Source organism: Lutjanus erythropterus, chromosome 17, assembly GCF_056507025.1.
Source record: "Lutjanus erythropterus isolate fLutEry1 chromosome 17, fLutEry1.hap2, whole genome shotgun sequence".
Lineage (NCBI taxonomy): Eukaryota > Metazoa > Chordata > Actinopteri > Lutjaniformes > Lutjanidae > Lutjanus > Lutjanus erythropterus.
Window position 1 is genome coordinate 29,443,884 of NC_139333.1, and position 18,818 is coordinate 29,462,701.

The window sequence follows — 18,818 nt, forward strand, 5'->3', positions numbered from 1 at the left end:
AAAAAAAACTTTTAAGAATGGCTGCAAAGTCACAATCACTGAAAGTTATATCAAAATAAAATCCAATATTAACACAAGTGTAATTGATTCAGCTAAAAGACGCTGTTCACAGACTGTTTATATCTGTGATTTCACTTATTTCACGTATATAACTTTAACTAAAAGCACCACAGTGACTGAAAACAGCTGAGAGAAAACATTTGTTAGATCTGTCGTTTGAGTCAGCTTCCATAATTATCCTCAAATCTTTCTCACTTTTGTCTTAGTTTCTCATATTTACAGTTTAAAATAAATAGGGAGCCTTGGAAAAACATGTTTTAGTACTGATGTAGGAAGACATTTTAGACACAGACTAAAAAAAATCAATATTAGTTGATTTGCACACTATATTTAGAATATTTTCACTACTTTATATTGCTGTCAGACAGACTTTTCTGATTGAAAACCTTGTTATATAAACCAAATATCTCTCTCCAAAGAAACCAAACTCCATTCATAAAAATAGTTATTTTACAAGAGTTGCTGGTCTGATCCTGCCCTGATCAGTTAAGTTGTGTGTGTGTTATTGTGTGAGTTCTGTATTTTAAAGGGTTAGTTCAAATTCACTGAAGTCATACAATAACACAAAAACTGATCAAGGCAGAGATAGACCAACAACTCCTGTGTTCTGCAAGCTTAAATTGGCTTTTTTTCCACTGGAGTCTGGTTGCTTTAGAGAAAGTCATGTCTGGCTTATTTTAAAGTGGTTTCCTGTTGGAAAAGGCTGTCTGATGGCAAGGTTAAGTGGTAAAAATATTGTAAATGTAGCGTAAATTGATTTTTCTAATACGCTGACCATGATAAGAGCCTCATAGAACCCAACTTAAAAAGTTTCATGAGCGTTTCAGCCTCACAGAGCTGTTAGCATGTCTGTTGTTGACACGCTAACATACAACAGCATTTAAAGGTCTACTTTAACTGTAGTCACAAGCTTCTACAAACTAAAACAGTCATTTGAAATGTTGTCATTTTAGCCCGGTTTACTTGTTTTGACCTGCAGATTATCAAAAACGTGTTTCCTGGGATGACCTTCGAGCGTATCGTACAATCAGTCTCTGGCAGAGTTAGAGTGGAGGTTCTTGTTCGTGTGATACAGTTTGTTGACAAGGGACAAGACTGCAATTGAGGTGGCCACTTGCTTAAAATATCCCGTCTCCCTGCCCTAAATAGACGGTCAGAGCACTGCTGGCAGTGGCCACGGTCTATTCTGACATTTACACAGATTATGTTCTCTCCAGGAGTCTGTCTGTGTATGTGTATAGTTTACTGTGGAAGGTTAAAAAAAACCTATAAAGCTCAAGTATTTGAACCTGAAAGTGACTTTAGTTTAAGGGACTTAATTTATTTTTCATTAGTTCTTAATTTTTTTTTTTTTTTAAGCACACAAGTGTACTTTTTATTTTACGAGGTCCCACACTGTGATGATAAGAGCACTGTGTGGGCTCTACCGGACTCTCAGTGCCTTTAATGTGAATCAATAGTTTGGATGAAGAATTTGCCATATTCACACGGCGGCCATTTTGATAATGTTGTACTGCTGTTGTGTTACAAACATAGAGAATCTGTCAAATTCTTATCATTTCACTGCTTCCTGACTGATTAGTGAGTGAAAAGACCATGGATAATGAAAATCTGGATGGACTTTGGACCATATTTCAACCTAAAAAAAACATATTTGATAACTCATTAGCTACAGTTACAAAGCAGCTAACGTTAGCACTTCCTAGGTAACCTTATCATGTGAGAATTTGGACAAAAAACATATTTTTAGGGGTTTTTGATTTTTGCTCTTCAATTAAGCCAGGAAATTATATTTCAAAAGATCAAACTCTAGCTATTAAACCTTGTAATTAAAGATTTTATTAAATATTGCAATATTATTTAATGAATTTGTCAAGTGAGACAGGGGTCCTTAGGGTGTAGCTGACCCTTTCTTTTGATGCCTGATTAAGTCATTTTTTGTAAAATCTGACAGAGTTGATGAAAATCTGGATCTTTAAAGGGACAAAATTTTCAGGGAAAAAAAAAAATCAGTTTTAGTTGATTTAGTTGATGATAACAGACCATTTTTACCTATGTTATCAGTAGGTATTGTTAGCTTGACATTTATAAGGCTTGAACACATTTTTTAATTGAATGAATACAAATTACAGATACACTGGTATCTAAGGGTCGATGTTCTCTATTCAGTGTCTTTTTAGTTGCTGATCAGTTGGGAAGCAGTGAAATGGTACTGATTCCATACATTTATATGACTTATTACCTGAAACAGCAGTGCAACATTTTTTATCCTTTTGATAACCCTGAGTGTTACGTCAGAGGAAAATGGCTGCCATGTAAATGTGGTGAATTTTGACTTTTTGACTTTTTTTTCGAGGAAGTCAGAGGCCTTTTCGCTCCGTTTGGATTTTGGGACGTTTCAGCAGCCACACCTGGACTTCTCTCTGAGCTGTGACCGTGAAGGGTCAAAGTTCATTATCTTTGCCACTCGTCTCAAACTGGACTGAGGTTTCACATCCTCGATTACAAGGGCGCACTGACTTCAACAGTTCTGATCAGTTTTATTGTATCGATGTATCAATGACAACATACTGTAGGTCTGAGAGAGAGACACCAAAGATACACTGCAAAATCAGGGAATATGTGTATTTAAAATTTACTTTTTGTATTATATCAAATCAATACATATTCTGACAAAGTGATCCAGATGTCTGAAGTACTGGATCAGATTTTTACAAAGTGTAACAGAAGAAGGAGAGACCTTTTATAGTGCAATTTCTGACTGATTTCTGACTTTTTCAAATCTGTATAAAAGGAAACTGTGATTTTATGTCAGTGTGTTTTGTGATTCTTTTATTAGGTGATCACTGAAATATGAAAGAGTGAAAATAGAAAGATAGTGAAAAATAGTGAAAATTGTTCATCAATGTTTCCCAAAGCTCAAAAGTTTGTGTTTTTTTTTTTGTCCACAACCCCAAAAATATTCAGTTTACTGTCAGAGAGGAGTAAAGAAACCAGAAAATATTCACATTTAAGAAGCTGGAATCAGATAATTTGGACTTTTTCATTTAAAAAATTACTCAAACTGACTAATTGATTATCAAAATAGTTTAGCAATTATGCGATTAATTGAATAATTGATTAATTGTTGCAGCTCTAGAAAGGACTATGTCCTTTTGGAGTAATTACAGGGAAAATGGAGAAGGTTAAATCTGCACACTTCCAGTTACTTAAATCCAATTAATTGCTTGTGTAATCCAGGGATATTTTTTTCTGGACTGATGATGGAGGTAGTGAAGCAGTCAGCCATCACCTGCACAGTGCCCATCAGGCAGTCATGAGAAAATGGCAGCAGGTAAAGACAGTTTATGAGCTGAAGTGCAAGTGAGCATTTCAGTCATCCTGGAAACAGGAGTTTAGGTTGGTGGTGTTGAAGTCAGGGCGTTGTGTAAAAACAGAATGCAATGATTTGCAAACACTTTGACCTATATGCAGTTAAATTCAGCACAAAGACAAGATATTTATTGATAAAACTGATTAACTTTATTGTTTTTTTGTAAATATCACACTTATAACACTCATTCTGACTTTGATTTCCTGCACCATGTTTCAAAATCGGCACACCCCAGGGAGCCCAACCACTTCAGACCTTTAGCCTTGACCTCCCACCTGATGAAGACCATGGAGAGGATTATAATTAATCACCTCCGACCCCTGGTGAGAGCAGAACTGGACCCCCTGCAGTTTGCCTATCAGCCAGGCATTGGAGTTGATGACGCACTCATCTATCTGCTGTATCGGTCATTATCTCACCTGGAGAGCTCCGGTAGCACTGTGAGAGTCATGTTTTTTGACTTTTCTAGTGCTTTCAACACGATACAGCCATCATTGCTCAGGGGGAAGCTAGAAGGAGCTGGAGTTGACCCCCACCTGACTGCATGGACCATCAACCTCCTCACAAGCAGACCGCAGTATGTGAGGCTTCATGACTGTGTGTCTGATGTGGTAGTCTGCAGCACGGGGGCCCCCCAGGGGACAGTCCTCGCCCCCTTCCTCTTCACCCTGTACACGTCGGACTTCAGACACAATTCGGACGGCTGCCACCTCCAGAAGTTCTCTGATGACACTGCCATCGTAGGATGTGTGTCTGGAGGGAATGAACTGGAGTACAGGAGTGTCATCACTGACTTTGTCAAATGGTGTGGGGTCAACCACCTCCACATCAACAACAGCAAGACAAAGGATTTAGTGGTGGATTTTCGCAGGAATGAGCCCCAGACTACCCCAGTGAACATCCAGGGTTTGGACATTAAGATTGTGGGAGAGTACAAATACCTGGGTGTTCACCTCAACAATAAACTGGACTGGTCCACTAACACCAACGCCCTGTACAAGAAAGGCCAAAGTCGTCTTCACCTGTTGAGGAGACTGAGGTCCTTTGGTGTGTGCAGGACACTGCTGAGAACTTTCTATGACACTGTGGTAGCATCTGCCATCCTGTATGCAGTGGTCTGCTGGGGCTGTGGAAGTACAGAGAGGGACAGGAAAAGACTGAACAAGCTGGTCAGGAGGGCCAGCTCTGTCCTGGACTGTCCCCTGGAGACCATCGAGGAGGTGGGTGAAAGGAGGATGTTAACAAAACTGACATCTATCATGGGCCACACCTCTCACCCCCTGCATGAGACTGTAAGAGCTTTGAGCAGCTCGTTCAGTAGCAGACTGCTGGGAAACTCTTTCAGAGATCAGAAGCTTCTTATAAACTCAAGACTTACCAACTCAAATATCTGCCTCCAAACTTGGCCTTTATTTTCTCTATCTTTAGTGCCAATGCATGATTTTTTCCAGGAAACTTCCAAGGAAACATCCAATAGGAAGAAGGAACACAGACCCTGCAGAAGGTGAAGACTGTCATTCCTGAATTTATGTTTGTGTTGTTGAACCAGGCTGCTGCCTCACTCAGAATATATATTCAGATGACAGCTGTGTGTGAACACCCTTTGTAATTTTTGGCAGACAAACACACTGAAATCAAGGGTTAATCATTAATTTTGGACACAAGGCCCTGAGCCAGCGCTGTAACCAAGGTTTAAACACTTTTGAAGTTTTCCAAAAATCTTTTTATGTTGTTCTTTTTTTATCTTAGTGAACTGTACAGATAACAACAGCCCTCAGGAGGAGGAAGAGCATTCTTTAGGGAGGGTATATGTGGTATGCAGGGCCTCTCGGTCTTCTTCTCCTGTCTTTCACACTCTCTCTGCAGTAACACTTTGACCTCTGACCGATCCTTCTCCACCTTCTCCATATCTGAGCAGTCTGCGAGGCGCAGAGGGAGACACAGAGCCAGATGTGCATGGTGTGGTGTGGTTGGGGTGGGGGCTGCATTAGGGAGTTACCGAAGCCATGAGTCAGGCTTTGCAGCGCTGCCAAAATGTCTGGCAGCAGGACGCTACAATTACATACTGCAGTTGGTAGAGAGCAGCCACCAGCCTGCAAGACAAGGCCTTCTTCAGACTGGAATATAAACAGATGCATGAGGGAATGGGAACAGATTATCAGTTTGCGCGATGCAGACCCAAGCTTGCATAAATTTTCCCATCAAAGCAGGTGCAGAAGAGAGTATCTAATGCATGTTTCTGAAGGTGTGGATGAGCTCATTTAAAGGAGAAATATGCAGGATTCAAATATGAGTACTTTAGTTTAAATAGTGGATTGGAGCCATAACTGGTATCTTAAATAGGTCAAATCCCTGCTTAATATACAATCTATGGTTGAAGCAGGCTGTTTCCTGCCACCCCCTCCTCTCCAGCTCAGGCAGGTTGTCTGCAGGCTGCAGGAGCACTGAACAGGAGCACAAGAAGAGCACAACATTATACAATTACAAGCAGCGACGATTCCTCCACTGTATGTTTATCAGCTGTTTACAACTGTCACTTGTCTGTTGATGTAAAGTTAGGCCCATTACCCTGAAAACTCAGAAAGCTCAGAAAAATACACACTCTTGAGTTTATACTCTTGAGTTATTTGGACTGCAGTGCTCCAATTTGCATGCACAATCACTCCTTAAATCTCTGATGACATATTATTGTCATTTTAACATTTAGTGCAGTAAATACATTACACATGTCTCCTTTAAGATGTTTTTGTTCCAGAATGAGGAGGTTAAAAACTTGATTTATTGATTTGATGTGCAAAATCTTTGGGAAACAACTAAATTAATTTTGGCTCTTGCCAAACAACAAATGTGGGCTGTTATTCCTCCATGACAACATGTCCTACTTTTAACAACTACAACACAGCTGCTGTGTGTGTTTACAGTGTGATTATGGAGCATTTGCATCATGCTGAGCTCATCGTCTGTTATTGGAGCCTTTTCAAAAGTGTCCAACAAAATAAAAGTAAACAGCAGAAAAATCAGCTTTCAGGTCTGCATCTCTATTCATGATACAAAAAAAAAAAAAAAAAAAAAAAATCAATATTTGAGTGAGATTTGTTATTTTTAAGAGGAGTGAGCTGCTGGAATTGATAAAATGAACAGTTACTAACTGCTGACCCCTGGTGGTGATAAGAGGTCAGTGCAGCAGAGAGGACAAAATGTAAAAAATAAAGGTCCTCGCCTCTGTAGTCGCTGTGTCTGCCTCCATCAGTACACAGATTAATTATGGGTCAGCTACCTGTGAACTGAGAACTTTTGGTTGCACTATATTTTACAGTGCATTGATAAGACCTAACAATCTGTGCTTTGTATTAAATTAGAAATAATATTTTCTTTATGAGACAGTATCAGACCCTTCATCAATGAATTTAGTTTCTGATTCTAGTTAAGTGGAAAAAACAATAAGATTTTTCAAAACTGTATATTTGAACTTTCTCTTTAACTACATCAGATTGATTCTCTGTGATCTGTTGATGAATAGTATCATAACTTATGTTATGTTTCAATTTCATTCACTGTGCCTCCTATGAAATGATCCTCTCATTTGGAAAACTTCTGGTTTAACTCATTCTTCATGTAAAAACATTTCATGGTTCCAGCTTCATAAATGTAAATATTTGCTGTTTTTCTTTTTAATTATTTAAATGTATTATTTAACAATGTTGAGGTTTGATCTTTTGGTTGGAAAAAGACATTGTGGAGGTCTCAGTTCAGGCTCTGGGTCACTGTGGTGACATTTTTGACTCAGCAGATCAGTCCATAAAGAAAATAATCATTAGTTGTGGTCTGATACAAAATAGTTTGACATAAGCTTCACTTCAACCAACTGTAAAAAAAAAATTGCATTTTTCTCCACTGGATACATTTTTCAGATTTTTCTCACATGTTGCGCTATTTACGCTCGTACGGTAGGTGGCGGTATGCACATGCATGTCAGCATTGCAAACCACCAACAGACGCGGAGAAGAAGAAGAAGCCGGAAGAAGAGGAAGCGGCAGCAATATGTTGTGTTGTGTTTTGTTGTGAGAAGTTTGAGAATCCACATTTTGACAAATGGAGGACCACAGTTATTATTTAACAGAAGAAAAAGCTATTGAACGTGAAACTGCGTCGTCAGCGCAGCAACGTCACGAAGAAGAAAACCAAACTCGGAACAGACGAAGGCAGAACACTCGAGTAAACATCGGTGTGTCTTTTGCGAGATGGAAAGCTCTGATGAGGGACAAATATTTTCAGACTGACGCCGAAGTCGCCTGGTTTCTGTTGGACAGGTAATTTACCTGAGCAGCAGTTTATTGTCTGATATATTTAGTAGAACACGTCCATGAACATCGTTACAACACGCTGTTACTGTTGGCAGGACAGCAGCTGTACTCATATTTTGTTCTTTTTCGTGTCTCAAAAACGGACGTCCATAGAGAAGTTTCTACTCATCTTAAACCAGAGCATCTGGAGATTAATGCTATACCCGATATGTTATGATACATTAAGGTTAGTCTTCATATTAGAGGAAAAAGTGCTGCTGTATGTCGCAGTTACGCGTCTGCACGGTCACCATATTGGAATGTTCAAGGTCCGCTCGTAAACCAGAGATTCAGAGTTCACGACAAACTCAACGCGATTAATTCGGAATCAGTTTTCATGAAATTTGGTTTGTTACAAACACAAGAAATTGAACGTAAATTGGTTATAAGTTTGAATTAAAGGGACAGATGTCCCACTATCAAAAATGCATTACCTGCAGTGCTATTTATCAATCTAGATTGTTTTATGTGGTATTTTTCCTCTGTGTGCCAAAAAAATATATATTTGGAAAATTCATCACCAGTGTCTTTTTCCAGAAATCGTGACCTGGTTGTTCAAAATAATCCACAGACTTTGTTGTAAGCAGTTTCATATAGGAACGTAGTAGTTCTCTGAGATATACCAAAGAAAGAAATTAAATGTTTCTTTTTAATCATTTGATTACTATAACAATTATTTCACCCAAAATAAATATCAAAAACTCGTCTCATTAATATTTCAATATTTTATTCAATCATAATCCTGAAAAATAGACACATAAAGCAGAATAGAATAATGGTAGTTATGGCATATCTTAAAGTTAGTCTGATTTGTTGACAGAAAGTTAGCAGGGTGATGCTGCTGTGGGGTGATGCTGCTGCAGGGTGATGCTGCAGCTGCAGGAGGACAAATCGCTCTGTGTTTCACTTCTGGTGCTCGAGCAGAGCAGCTGAACTGCTGTGTCAAGACTTTTACAGTATGCAGAGCTTATAGAGAAGCATACTGGTGTACCTTTGTCTAAAATACTCCCACACTTTAGATGATCACAGCGAGGCTTTCTCTCTGCAGCTTGTTCTCCAGATGAATCTGTGCCTTGACTGGGCGCCGCAGGTCATAACGACAGGTGGAAACACATTACACAAATCAACGACTTTCCATGGTCGATTATATCAAACCACTGCAGCTCTACAAAATGAATAGGATCCATGGGCCCCTCCTGATTCTACCTTTGTAAAACTGATGTACTTTGTTGTTTTTACTTTACTCTGGCATTGTAACATTCAGACACTCGGCTTAGATTTTCCAGGGTGTTGTTTATACATGCCAAAGATTTTGTTTGTAGTTGACCTGATAGTGGTTGAGCTCATCTTGATTTGTTTTGGTACGTTTCTCCAGGTCAGTTGACCCTCCTAGCACCATAAGATGTAACAACTATGTCATGTCGCACTTATCTTCTTGTTATTGCCATTGTGTGTCCAGCTATGAGAGAGATCACGCTACATTGGCCTCCATGAGAGGAAGACCGCCTCAAGCCACAGCTCCAACTGTGTCCAGTGAGATGGACAGGCAAGTCATTGCATTGAAATGACTGTGGACTAATATGATTGTGTGTTTTTTTCTCAGTTTACTGTTGTATCTCCATGTATGTGATGCTCTGTTTGTTCTTTACAGAGATGAACATCTGAATATAACCGCAGAAGCCACAGAAACTCCAGACCTTAACCAGAAAAGGTAACAGATCAATATTGAGATGACGGTTGTTTAACACAATTACTCAGTTCAATTCAAAGAGGTTTTATCACATCATGAATTTCTCAGCTCTAGTTTTATATACATTATATATTGTTAATATGTTTACTTCTACAGCTTAAATGGCGTGGACGTGCACAGAATCAATGACCCCTGGAACAGTGTGTAAGTAGTACTTCCAAGTGACCTTTATTACCGTTTAGCGTTTAGAAGTGATTGTTTTCCGACTTTCCGACTTCTGTCTTTCCAGAATCGACTGGGCGGATGAAGGTTCCCGTTACTTTGACCAAAAAGATGACGGAGAGAAGGACGACAGCTTTGAAGAGTATCTTCCACCAATTTGTATACGGTTTGTTATCGGTCAGTCTTTACTCAGCTGTTGTTGTGTTGCGTCTGTGTTTTTAAAGTTTTTAACTCATATGCCTTCATGTTGTGCCTCAACAGAATGGGTGGAGAGTTAAAGAAAGCACCATGTATTGATCGACTTCCAGTTATTGGAATCGATGAGACCGTGCATGACCATCCTTCACATGAAGACCCTCCTGATGAACCTCTCTGTGATCAGGACCCTGTTTTCCCAGATCCAAAGCATGTCCTTCATGAAGAAGACATCACAGGTGCCAGAGCTTCAATAGTATATGAGGACTGCCTGAGACAACTGGCTACGTTTCTGATCCTGCCTGTGGAAAAATGTACAGGCCTTTTGAAGAGTGGTGTGGTGTGCAACTGTGTTGCTCCCTTTGAGATCACCGTCACCTCCAAGGGCACAGGAACAAGTGTCGAATGGGTAAGTCTTGGCAGTCGTGGTGTATCATTACTTCCAGTCCTGTACATGCCATAATTATTCCTTTCATCTGACTTTTAGATCTGTCCCAATGGACACAGAGTGTGGAGGTGGAATTCCCAGCCTGTCATGAAGTCTGGGATACAAGCTGGAGATTTTCTCCTGTCCACCAACATTTTGTTGTCTGGAAACATCTATGCAAAGGTCGCCCTGTTGTTCAGGTTTATGAACATGGGGATGGTGAGCAAGAACACCTTCTTCTCCATTCAGGACAATTACTGTGTCGACACGATAAAGGACTTCTGGGAAGAGAGAAAGGCAGAGGCCCTCAGTCGCCTTCAAGGGGAGGATGTTGTGCTTCTCGGTGTGTAGCTTAAAGGGATAGTCTGGTTTTTTGAAATGAGGTTGTATGTATTCATCTGCCTTTATAAACTGGGGATGTGCAACTGCCATACATCTCTCATCCACTTCAAAAAACCCCAGCTATCGTTTTAGACGTTACCATATTATATAAGTATTGAAAACATTCTGTCACGTCAGTATGATTGTATGAAAGCAATAAACTTATTTCTGGATTTTGTTTTAATAACTTTTTTCAGCGGCTGGCAGACATGACTCACCAGGCCTTTGTGCAAAATACTGCAGCTATGCAGCCATGGAGAATCGCACAAAGGAGATCATTCATGTCGCCACTGTAGGAAAACAGCATCCATCTTGGACTTCTGATGTCATGGAGAAGGAGGGTTTTATTGAGACTGTGGACAAGCTAACATCAGAGGTAAAGATAGTGGAGATCTGCACGGATGGTCATGCCCAGATCGGAGCCCTTATGAGTAAGTACTCATCTGATAAATAATATATGAATACATGTTTAGAAAAGATGACTGAAATGTTGTAGTGATATTAGATGACTCTCCACAGACCCAGATGAAGGCAGATACAAGTCCCTTGGTATTCATCACAGTCTGGATGTGTGGCACGGTGCCAAGAGGCTGGCCAACAAAATAGCTGCTGTGAGTTTAATAAATGTCTCATGTTATCTCATAAACCTGGAGGGCATCGTGCATTTGTGTGTTATTGATACATCTGTCTGTCTTTCAGAGGCCGTAATGGGCTCAGTTTTAAAGCTAGAGTTGGGATCCTGGTTTCATATGAAACTAGATAACAGAGGACACCAAAGATGTCATGCTTGTTGGAAAGGGGGCTAAATAATGCTCCAAAGTTAGGCGACAAATATAAAGCTTTTGTTACAAAAAGAAATTGTGTTGACCTCCTCCTCTTTCCTCAGGCTGTAAGACACATAAATTCATCCTCAGCATTCCACCATGAAAAATAGTTTCATTTTTATGATTTATTAACCCTTTTGCTGAACATAGTTTTTTTTTGTTTTTGTGAGTAGCAAAAAAATAATTAACATCTCATTATACAACCCTGTATAAATTAAATTAACCTTGTTAAGAATTAAAAAGTGAACACGCTAAAGAAACCAATGCATATTTAAGAATGCTCATCAAACAATTCAAACTAAAACCCTGCCTCCTAATTAATCTAGTAGCACCTCTGTGTTGGTCACCATCGTTGCCATTTCATTGTGGTGAAAAAATTTTTGAAACTTCAACATGAAAGTGGTGACTTGTTGGAATTCACTTCAGTTACTGGGGGCAATCTAATCCACTTTATCTCAACATATTAACCCTCTGTCGGCGTTTCAAAAATGTAGATTTCTGTATCGAGCTGAAGGTGTGTTAATGAAACTGTCTGATGTAGTCTGTAGTTGCGATAAAAAATGTTTGAATACCATGTTTTACATTATTGTGTATGTTTTGTTTCTCTCCTCAAGGCAGCAAAGATAAATGGACAGTCCATTCTCCTCATCTGGCTAAAAGACATTGTAAACCATTTTTGGTGGTGTTGTAAGACGGCTGAAACAAGCAAGCAGTTTCTTGTAAGCACGTGAATTATAAATATTTCTTCTCTTACAAAGTTCATTCATCTCCATATGAATTATATCATTCATATATATTATATGTTTATAGGGCTGTTTTATTTTTCTCAGGCACTATGGGTTGGTATCATGCATCATGTCTGTGACATTCACACTTGGAGTCGGGGAAGCTGCCAACACGGACACCTGGAAGAAACACATGACAAGGAGTGGATCCAGAAAGACTCCAAGTGCTACAAAGCTTTAGAGGAAATCATTCTCAATAAGCGCTGGCTGAAGGATGTTCATAAATACATGCGCTTCAGGTAAAGTGTGGCTACATGTTTCACACATTATGACTATTTGTGCTTATTTTTTAAAACTATATGTATATTTTGTTCAATCAGATCAACGGCAGACCTGGAGGCATTTCACAATCATGTTCTGATGTATGCCAGCAAGCGCTACACGTTCAGTCGTCCAGTTTATGAGGCGAGAGTTCTGCTTGCTGCTCTGGACTATAATTTCCACCGGAACCGACCCACAGTGAAAACAGCAGAAGGCAAAGAGATGTATGTTTTACACCTGAAGTGTTCTTATTTACAGAACTGGTACACACTGCACACTGAACTGGTGCACTCAAAATTCACAGTTATTAAAATGAGTAACTATTATTGACTTTGTGTAATTACAGTTTCAGAAGGCTGTACAAGAAAAACGGCAGAAGATACAGTGTGTACGCCCTGAAAACAGAGAAAAACTACAGATACATCTCTGACTTGCAAGCACGGATTCTAAAGAAGAATATCACAAGTGAAGTGGGGATTCATACAAGGAGGAGCCCCAGACCGGATGACTCCAGAGGGTTCGGCTTAGTACCCTCCGTACCTGCACCAGCCACAATGGAGATGGAGCAGTCAGGGGACAGTAAAGATCTAGGTAAGTAACACACATCTGCCTGCCTTTATTGTTGCATATTCACTTACCCTGTAACTCGTGTTGAAACAGCATTATTTTTCTCAAAACTATTAAAACAATCATAGTATTTTAACTTGTTGTGTAATGGCTGCCTGCAACAGGACCTGCAGGTTTTCCATGCAGCTGATGAACATTTTTGCTCAAACTAACCAAAGTACTGTATTTGTTAACTGGAGTGTCTCTCATTGACCAACTGGTCCATCTGGTTGCAGTGCTATTAGTGTTTAGCAATATTATGAAGCAGGAGAGAATTATGTTGCATGATTGCTGTGGATTCATACATAGGTAGTTCAGGCATGCAAAGAGCATTTTCAGCACCACATGTAAGCATCCATTTGTGCTCCTAGTTTTTTCAAGAATGATGAAATATTTGCTATGTGTCCTTCATGTCTCTATATCCACCTTGAATCTATGCTGAATCAACCCCTCCAGTGTGATCAGGATTTTTCGGATTTTTAGCATTAAATCTATCCTTATCTGTTCTTTCGGATTTGAAATGCCAAAACAACATTGGATCTGGATTTTGGTTTTGAAACACCCTGTTTTAAGAACGGAAAAATGCAAACATGCAGCAGTCATGACTTCAAGAATGATGTCGGACAGCTTCCAGACCTCTTAATCAACACCCACATTAACCTTTTTGAGCTAGTTTGATTAATAATCAATGAAGTCCAATAAAATACAACAATTCCAAAAAGTTGCAATGATTTTTAAAAACTTTTTGACCTATATTTAATTGAATACTGTTCAAAGACAAAATATTAAATGGTCAAACTGATAAACTGTTTTTTTGTAAATATACAACCATTCTTAAATTGCCTGCAACATGTTCCAAAAAAGTTGTGGTACATTCCCTTTTCTTTTAACAAAACTCAGTTAGCGTTTGTGGGGAATGAGGACACTGATTGTTGGGAGAAACGGGGGAAATGACATGAAGTTTTTTTTATAGCCACAAAGTCCACCGAGAGAGTAAGTCAGATTGTTGGATGGGTCAACAAATTATTGGATTTTGACACAGGAGATCAGTGATGGTTTCTTGCTTTCTACCACCATTGGTGTCTTAACAGTGACAGTCATTCCCAAACCTAAGACAGGTGGTTATTATTGTAACATGACACACAGTATGTCCCCTAACCGTCACCAAGCAGGTATTTCAGCCTAAAGCATAACTAAGGTGTCAACTCAGTGATTCTATGTGTAGTTCTTCAATGTCGTTTTGGAGGGCTGTTAAAAACAACCCAGTTGACTATTTAATTTGCAAGACTTGCCATCAGTGGTGTGCAGCATCACTATAATCACACATGTTCTTATCCTTAATCCTATTATTTGTAAAATTTACTCTGTCTTTCCATGATTGATTTGTTACCATGTTTTTGTAAATGTCTGCCAACTATTTGTGTGTGTTTCAGTGGTTCCTGCAGATGTCAAGCAGCTGTTGGTGATTAAAGAAGAGGATCCCTCTGAATGCAGCTCTGCACTGGACCAGGTGGACCCAGAGCTGCTGCACTTAAAAGAGGAACAGGAAGAACTCTGGACTGGTCAGGAGGGAGAGCAGCTTAATGGGCTGGAGGAGGCTGATATCACTGCTGTCTGTGTGAAGAGTGAAGATGATGAAGAGAAACCTCAGCTTCATCAGAGCCAAACTGAGGACAACAGAGAGGCAGAGCCTCTAGTCAGCAGCTCATTAACACAGATTAAAAAAGAAATTGATGGAGAGGACTTCAGAGAATCAGAACCTGCCCGGAACCTAAATCTAGATAGTCATCAACAACCAAACACTGATGAAAAGGCTTCAGACTCTTCTGAGAATGAAATCTGTAATGATGAATGGCAAGAACCTTTATCAGAAACTGAAACTGAAGATAGTGACAATGGTCTGAAGGAGACCAGGCCACCTGAGTCAGGTGTAAATGCCTTAAAAAATAAGGAACCCCCTGTAATTGATGGGGGATGTAAAACTAGAAAAAAAACCTTTAGTTGTGTTGAGTGTGGTAAAGAATTTCACTACAAGGGGTGTCTTCAGAGACACATGTTGTGTCATTCAGGAAAAAGGTCCTCTGTCAGTTTGGTTAATAAAAAAACTTGTAGAGTGAAGAAAAAGGTAGGTTCAAAGGTGAAAGTCCACACTGGAGATAAATCGTTTGGTTGTGATGTTTGTGGGAAAAGATATAAAGCTCGGGGATATCTGAATGTACATATGAGAGTTCACACTGGAGAGAGGCCATTTGGTTGTGATGTGTGTGGGAAAAGATTTACAAAACAGGCAAATCTGAATACACACACAGTAATCCACACAAGAGAGAAACCATTTAGTTGTGATATATGCGGTAAGTCATTTAACCAGCGGCCACATCTGACAGCGCACAAGAGAGTCCACACAGGAGAGAAACCATTTGGTTGTGATATTTGTGGCAAAACTTTTAATCAGCAGCAGCATCTGAAGACACACAAGATAGTCCACACAGGAGAGAAACCATTTGGCTGTGATGTTTGTGGGAAAAGGTTTAGAGATCAGGGTAATCTGAAGACACACATGAGAACCCACACAGGAGAGAAACCATTTGGCTGTGATGTCTGTGGTAAAAGGTTTAATCAGCAGCCACATCTGAAGGCACACACAAGAGTCCACACGGGAGAGAAACAATTTGGTTGTGATGTTTGTGGGAAAAGATTTAGGGACCAAAGAAATGTGAATGAACATATGAGAATACACACAGGAGAGAAGCCATTTAGATGTGATGTTTGTGGGAAAGGATTTAGCTGGCAGCTACATCTGAATACACACATGAGAACACACACAGGAGAAAAACCGTTTCCTTGTGGTATATGTGGGAAAAGATTTATTGACTCTGCAAGACATAAGAGACACCTGAGAGTCCACACAGGAGAAAAACCATTTTGCTGTGATGTTTGTGGTCAAAGATTCACAACAAAGGGACATCTTAACACACACATGTCACTCCATACAGGACAAAAACCATTTTGCTGTGGTGTTTGTGGCAAAGGTTTTAACCAGAAGACACATTTCAAGATACACATGAGAGTTCACACAGGAGAGAAACCCTTTGGTTGTAATGTTTGTGGTAAAAAATTTAACCAGAAGACTCACTTTAGAATACACATGAGAGTCCACTCAGGAGAGAAACCATTTGCTTGTACTGTTTGTGATAAAAGATTTATCCAGCGGTCACATTTGACAACACATATGAAAATACACACAGGATAGAGGGTATTTAGTTGGCGAGTGTTGCTATGTAAGGTCAATCATATAAGGGTGGTGGTAAAAACCATACAATTTTTTTATTATTAAGTTATATTTTGTTTTTTAAAATGTTTGCACAAAGCCACTGCTTGTTTTGGTTGCTTACTTTATCCTTGTTGAAAAATTGTTGAGAAAGGTTCTTCCTCAACTAAGTTATATGATTTCTAAAAGTACTATGTCAAAGGCAGCTGAACTTTTCTGTTGTGTTTTTAAAGACTCTGCCCTCTTCACTTTTCCTGACCAATTTGGAATGCCAGGAATGAAACACTAATGGAGCGTGACAGCTGGTTACCTACCTCAAGAGGGCAGCCATTTATTCTAATAAAAGTTGTTCTCTGGCTGCATATTTTCATTGTCACTTTTCACTGTGTCCTTTAATATATATGCAATATAGAATTGGGCGATGTATTCTTCCCTCTCTCACCTCCTCCTGTCCTCTCAAGCTTCAGCTGGCGAATTTGCCATGTGAAAGCAGCAAATTCACTATGATATGTGCGCTGCATATGTTTACTACAGCCAATAAATTAACTCAAAGTGTCAAGAAACAAAATATTCTCACCTGTTTTCCTTTTTAAACAGACAAATACACCCATACTCCTCCTGAATTCAAGTTTCCCTCTTTTACTGAACTACAATGAGCTTAACTGGCTCGTTAACTCCTCATAAAACTCACTTTATTCAAGCGTGACATAAAATCATGTAAAACTCAACAGAATTGCCTTTGTTAGTCTGTCCACTTTCCCAACAATAAATAACTTCAATTTGGCCAAATTCAATCTTTAAGTTACCGTGCAAAAATAGTGCAAAGTGTCTGACTCTGCAGGCTGTTTACTTCTCACTCAGCCAGCTCAGTGCACTCACGGTACAGCTGAGGGTGTGTACTATGCTGCTGAATGAGAGCATGTTGCTGTTCTGCCTCCACCCTTCTGCTCTGGACCTCAGCTCACTCGGTTCCCCTGGATACTGTATCTGGACCAGCTCCTATGGACTCACCCTGCACTGCTCAAGCCTCAAACTCCAGTTCCCGGCCACTGACTCCATTCCTCCCTTTCCTGTCAACCAAGTCACTGAATATTTTAGAAAAAAACACCCTTTAACTGCTGTCTGACGGTTTGTGTCTGCATTTGGGAAATGTCAGTGTTTGTGTGCAGTGAGGTTGAGGGCTGCCTGAGGTTAACAACGCTGTAGCTTGTATAGTTAATTCAGGCTATTTGCTCATTGTGATAAAAAAGAGAAGTGTGCATTTTATTAACACCTACAAACCAACAGAATTGTAAAGACAAAGGCAACCCTGTAGTTGATGTGTCTGCCTACATTAGTGTCAGCAGTCTGGATCATGCCCTCCTCCTCAGAGTCAGGGTTGCAGAAAGTACCTGTGAAAAAATAATTGAATTTACTTTGGTTCTTGCTAAACAACAAATGAGGGGTTTTTTGTAATGCAGTGGTTCCTAAACTTTTTCCGGTATGTATGTCTCCCTGCAGAATACAGGAAAGGTTTGTGGCTCTGCATTTAATTTCATTCATTTTTATGAGGAAAACAATATTATACTGTTACTTTTAAAGTTTGAGATAAGATTAGATAAGATGATTAACTAAGTTAGGATAAGACTGATTCCTTGAAGGGGAAATTCAATTTAGTGTGACACAGCAGCACAAAAAGTAGCAGCACAAGAGGAAATGTGAAAAAAAAATCTAATTAAAATGCACAGACATGTGCAATATAATATAATATTATGTGATGTTATGTAATGTAATATTATATTTTATTATACTATGACACATGAGTTAATGGAGAAGAGGCAAGAAAGGGGTAGGGAAAGTTTTACTTCTACCTATTCCTTTTTGGGCACTATTACTCTTGTTTTGTTTGTTTTTATATCTTTTTTTTTTATTTTGTGTTTGGAATAAAGTCATTCATTCATTAAATACCTTATAAATGAGAAATCAATGCATTTAAGTTAACAGACTATGTTATTGTTTTTATTTTCTCTCATCAGTAAACAGCATACACAGTTTTTTTTTTTTTTTTTTTTTTTTTTTTTAAAGGTGTACTGCAGATATAAATCTTAAATTTGCAGATTATTTTCCGTAACCTTTTATTTATCCGGGGTACCCAAATAAAATCTCTGAGAATGGCTGTTTTATATGATATAGCTACATAATTCTGGAAAACCCATCTCTGATGCAATATTCACAGGAAATAATGTGCTCAAAATTGAGTCATATCAGCCGTTTTGCACAAACTTCCTGCCGTTGTCCAGATAATCAGATAAATATCAATAAAATATGTCGGTCAGGGATCATCAGTTTACTCTGTGATAGAAATGGGAACCACTGAGACTGAATTAGATCCAGTTTTACAGTC

At 39.2% G+C, this 18,818-nt stretch overlaps 2 protein-coding genes across 5 annotated transcripts; both read left to right on the plus strand.

Moving 5' to 3' along the window:
• Positions 1–7,431: 7,431 nt before the first annotated feature.
• On the plus strand, positions 7,432–10,867 carry LOC146312439 (uncharacterized). Of its 2 annotated transcripts, none has more exons than XM_084741501.1 (7): positions 7,432–7,743; positions 9,152–9,322; positions 9,428–9,487; positions 9,623–9,670; positions 9,756–9,854; positions 9,950–10,292; positions 10,371–10,867. In XM_084741501.1, exons 1-7 carry the CDS (start codon positions 7,526–7,528, stop codon positions 10,659–10,661), a joined length of 1,230 nt encoding a protein of 409 aa, XP_084597627.1. In that variant the 5' UTR covers positions 7,432–7,525; the 3' UTR covers positions 10,662–10,867. The 2 variants fall into 2 exon arrangements, with proteins under 2 accessions (XP_084597627.1, XP_084597628.1); XM_084741502.1 differs by having other exon boundaries at positions 9,236–9,322.
• A 20-nt stretch (positions 10,868–10,887) lies between these two features.
• On the plus strand, positions 10,888–16,797 carry LOC146312440 (uncharacterized). Of its 3 annotated transcripts, none has more exons than XM_084741498.1 (7): positions 10,888–11,122; positions 11,211–11,302; positions 12,130–12,234; positions 12,346–12,539; positions 12,621–12,785; positions 12,908–13,152; positions 14,601–16,797. In XM_084741498.1, exons 1-7 carry the CDS (start codon positions 10,945–10,947, stop codon positions 16,415–16,417), a joined length of 2,796 nt encoding a protein of 931 aa, XP_084597624.1. In that variant the 5' UTR covers positions 10,888–10,944; the 3' UTR covers positions 16,418–16,797. The 3 variants fall into 3 exon arrangements, with proteins under 3 accessions (XP_084597624.1, XP_084597626.1, XP_084597625.1); XM_084741500.1 differs by having other exon boundaries at positions 10,982–11,122; positions 11,197–11,302; positions 12,326–12,539; XM_084741499.1 differs by having other exon boundaries at positions 10,982–11,122; positions 11,197–11,302.
• The last annotated feature ends 2,021 nt before the right edge of the window (positions 16,798–18,818 follow it).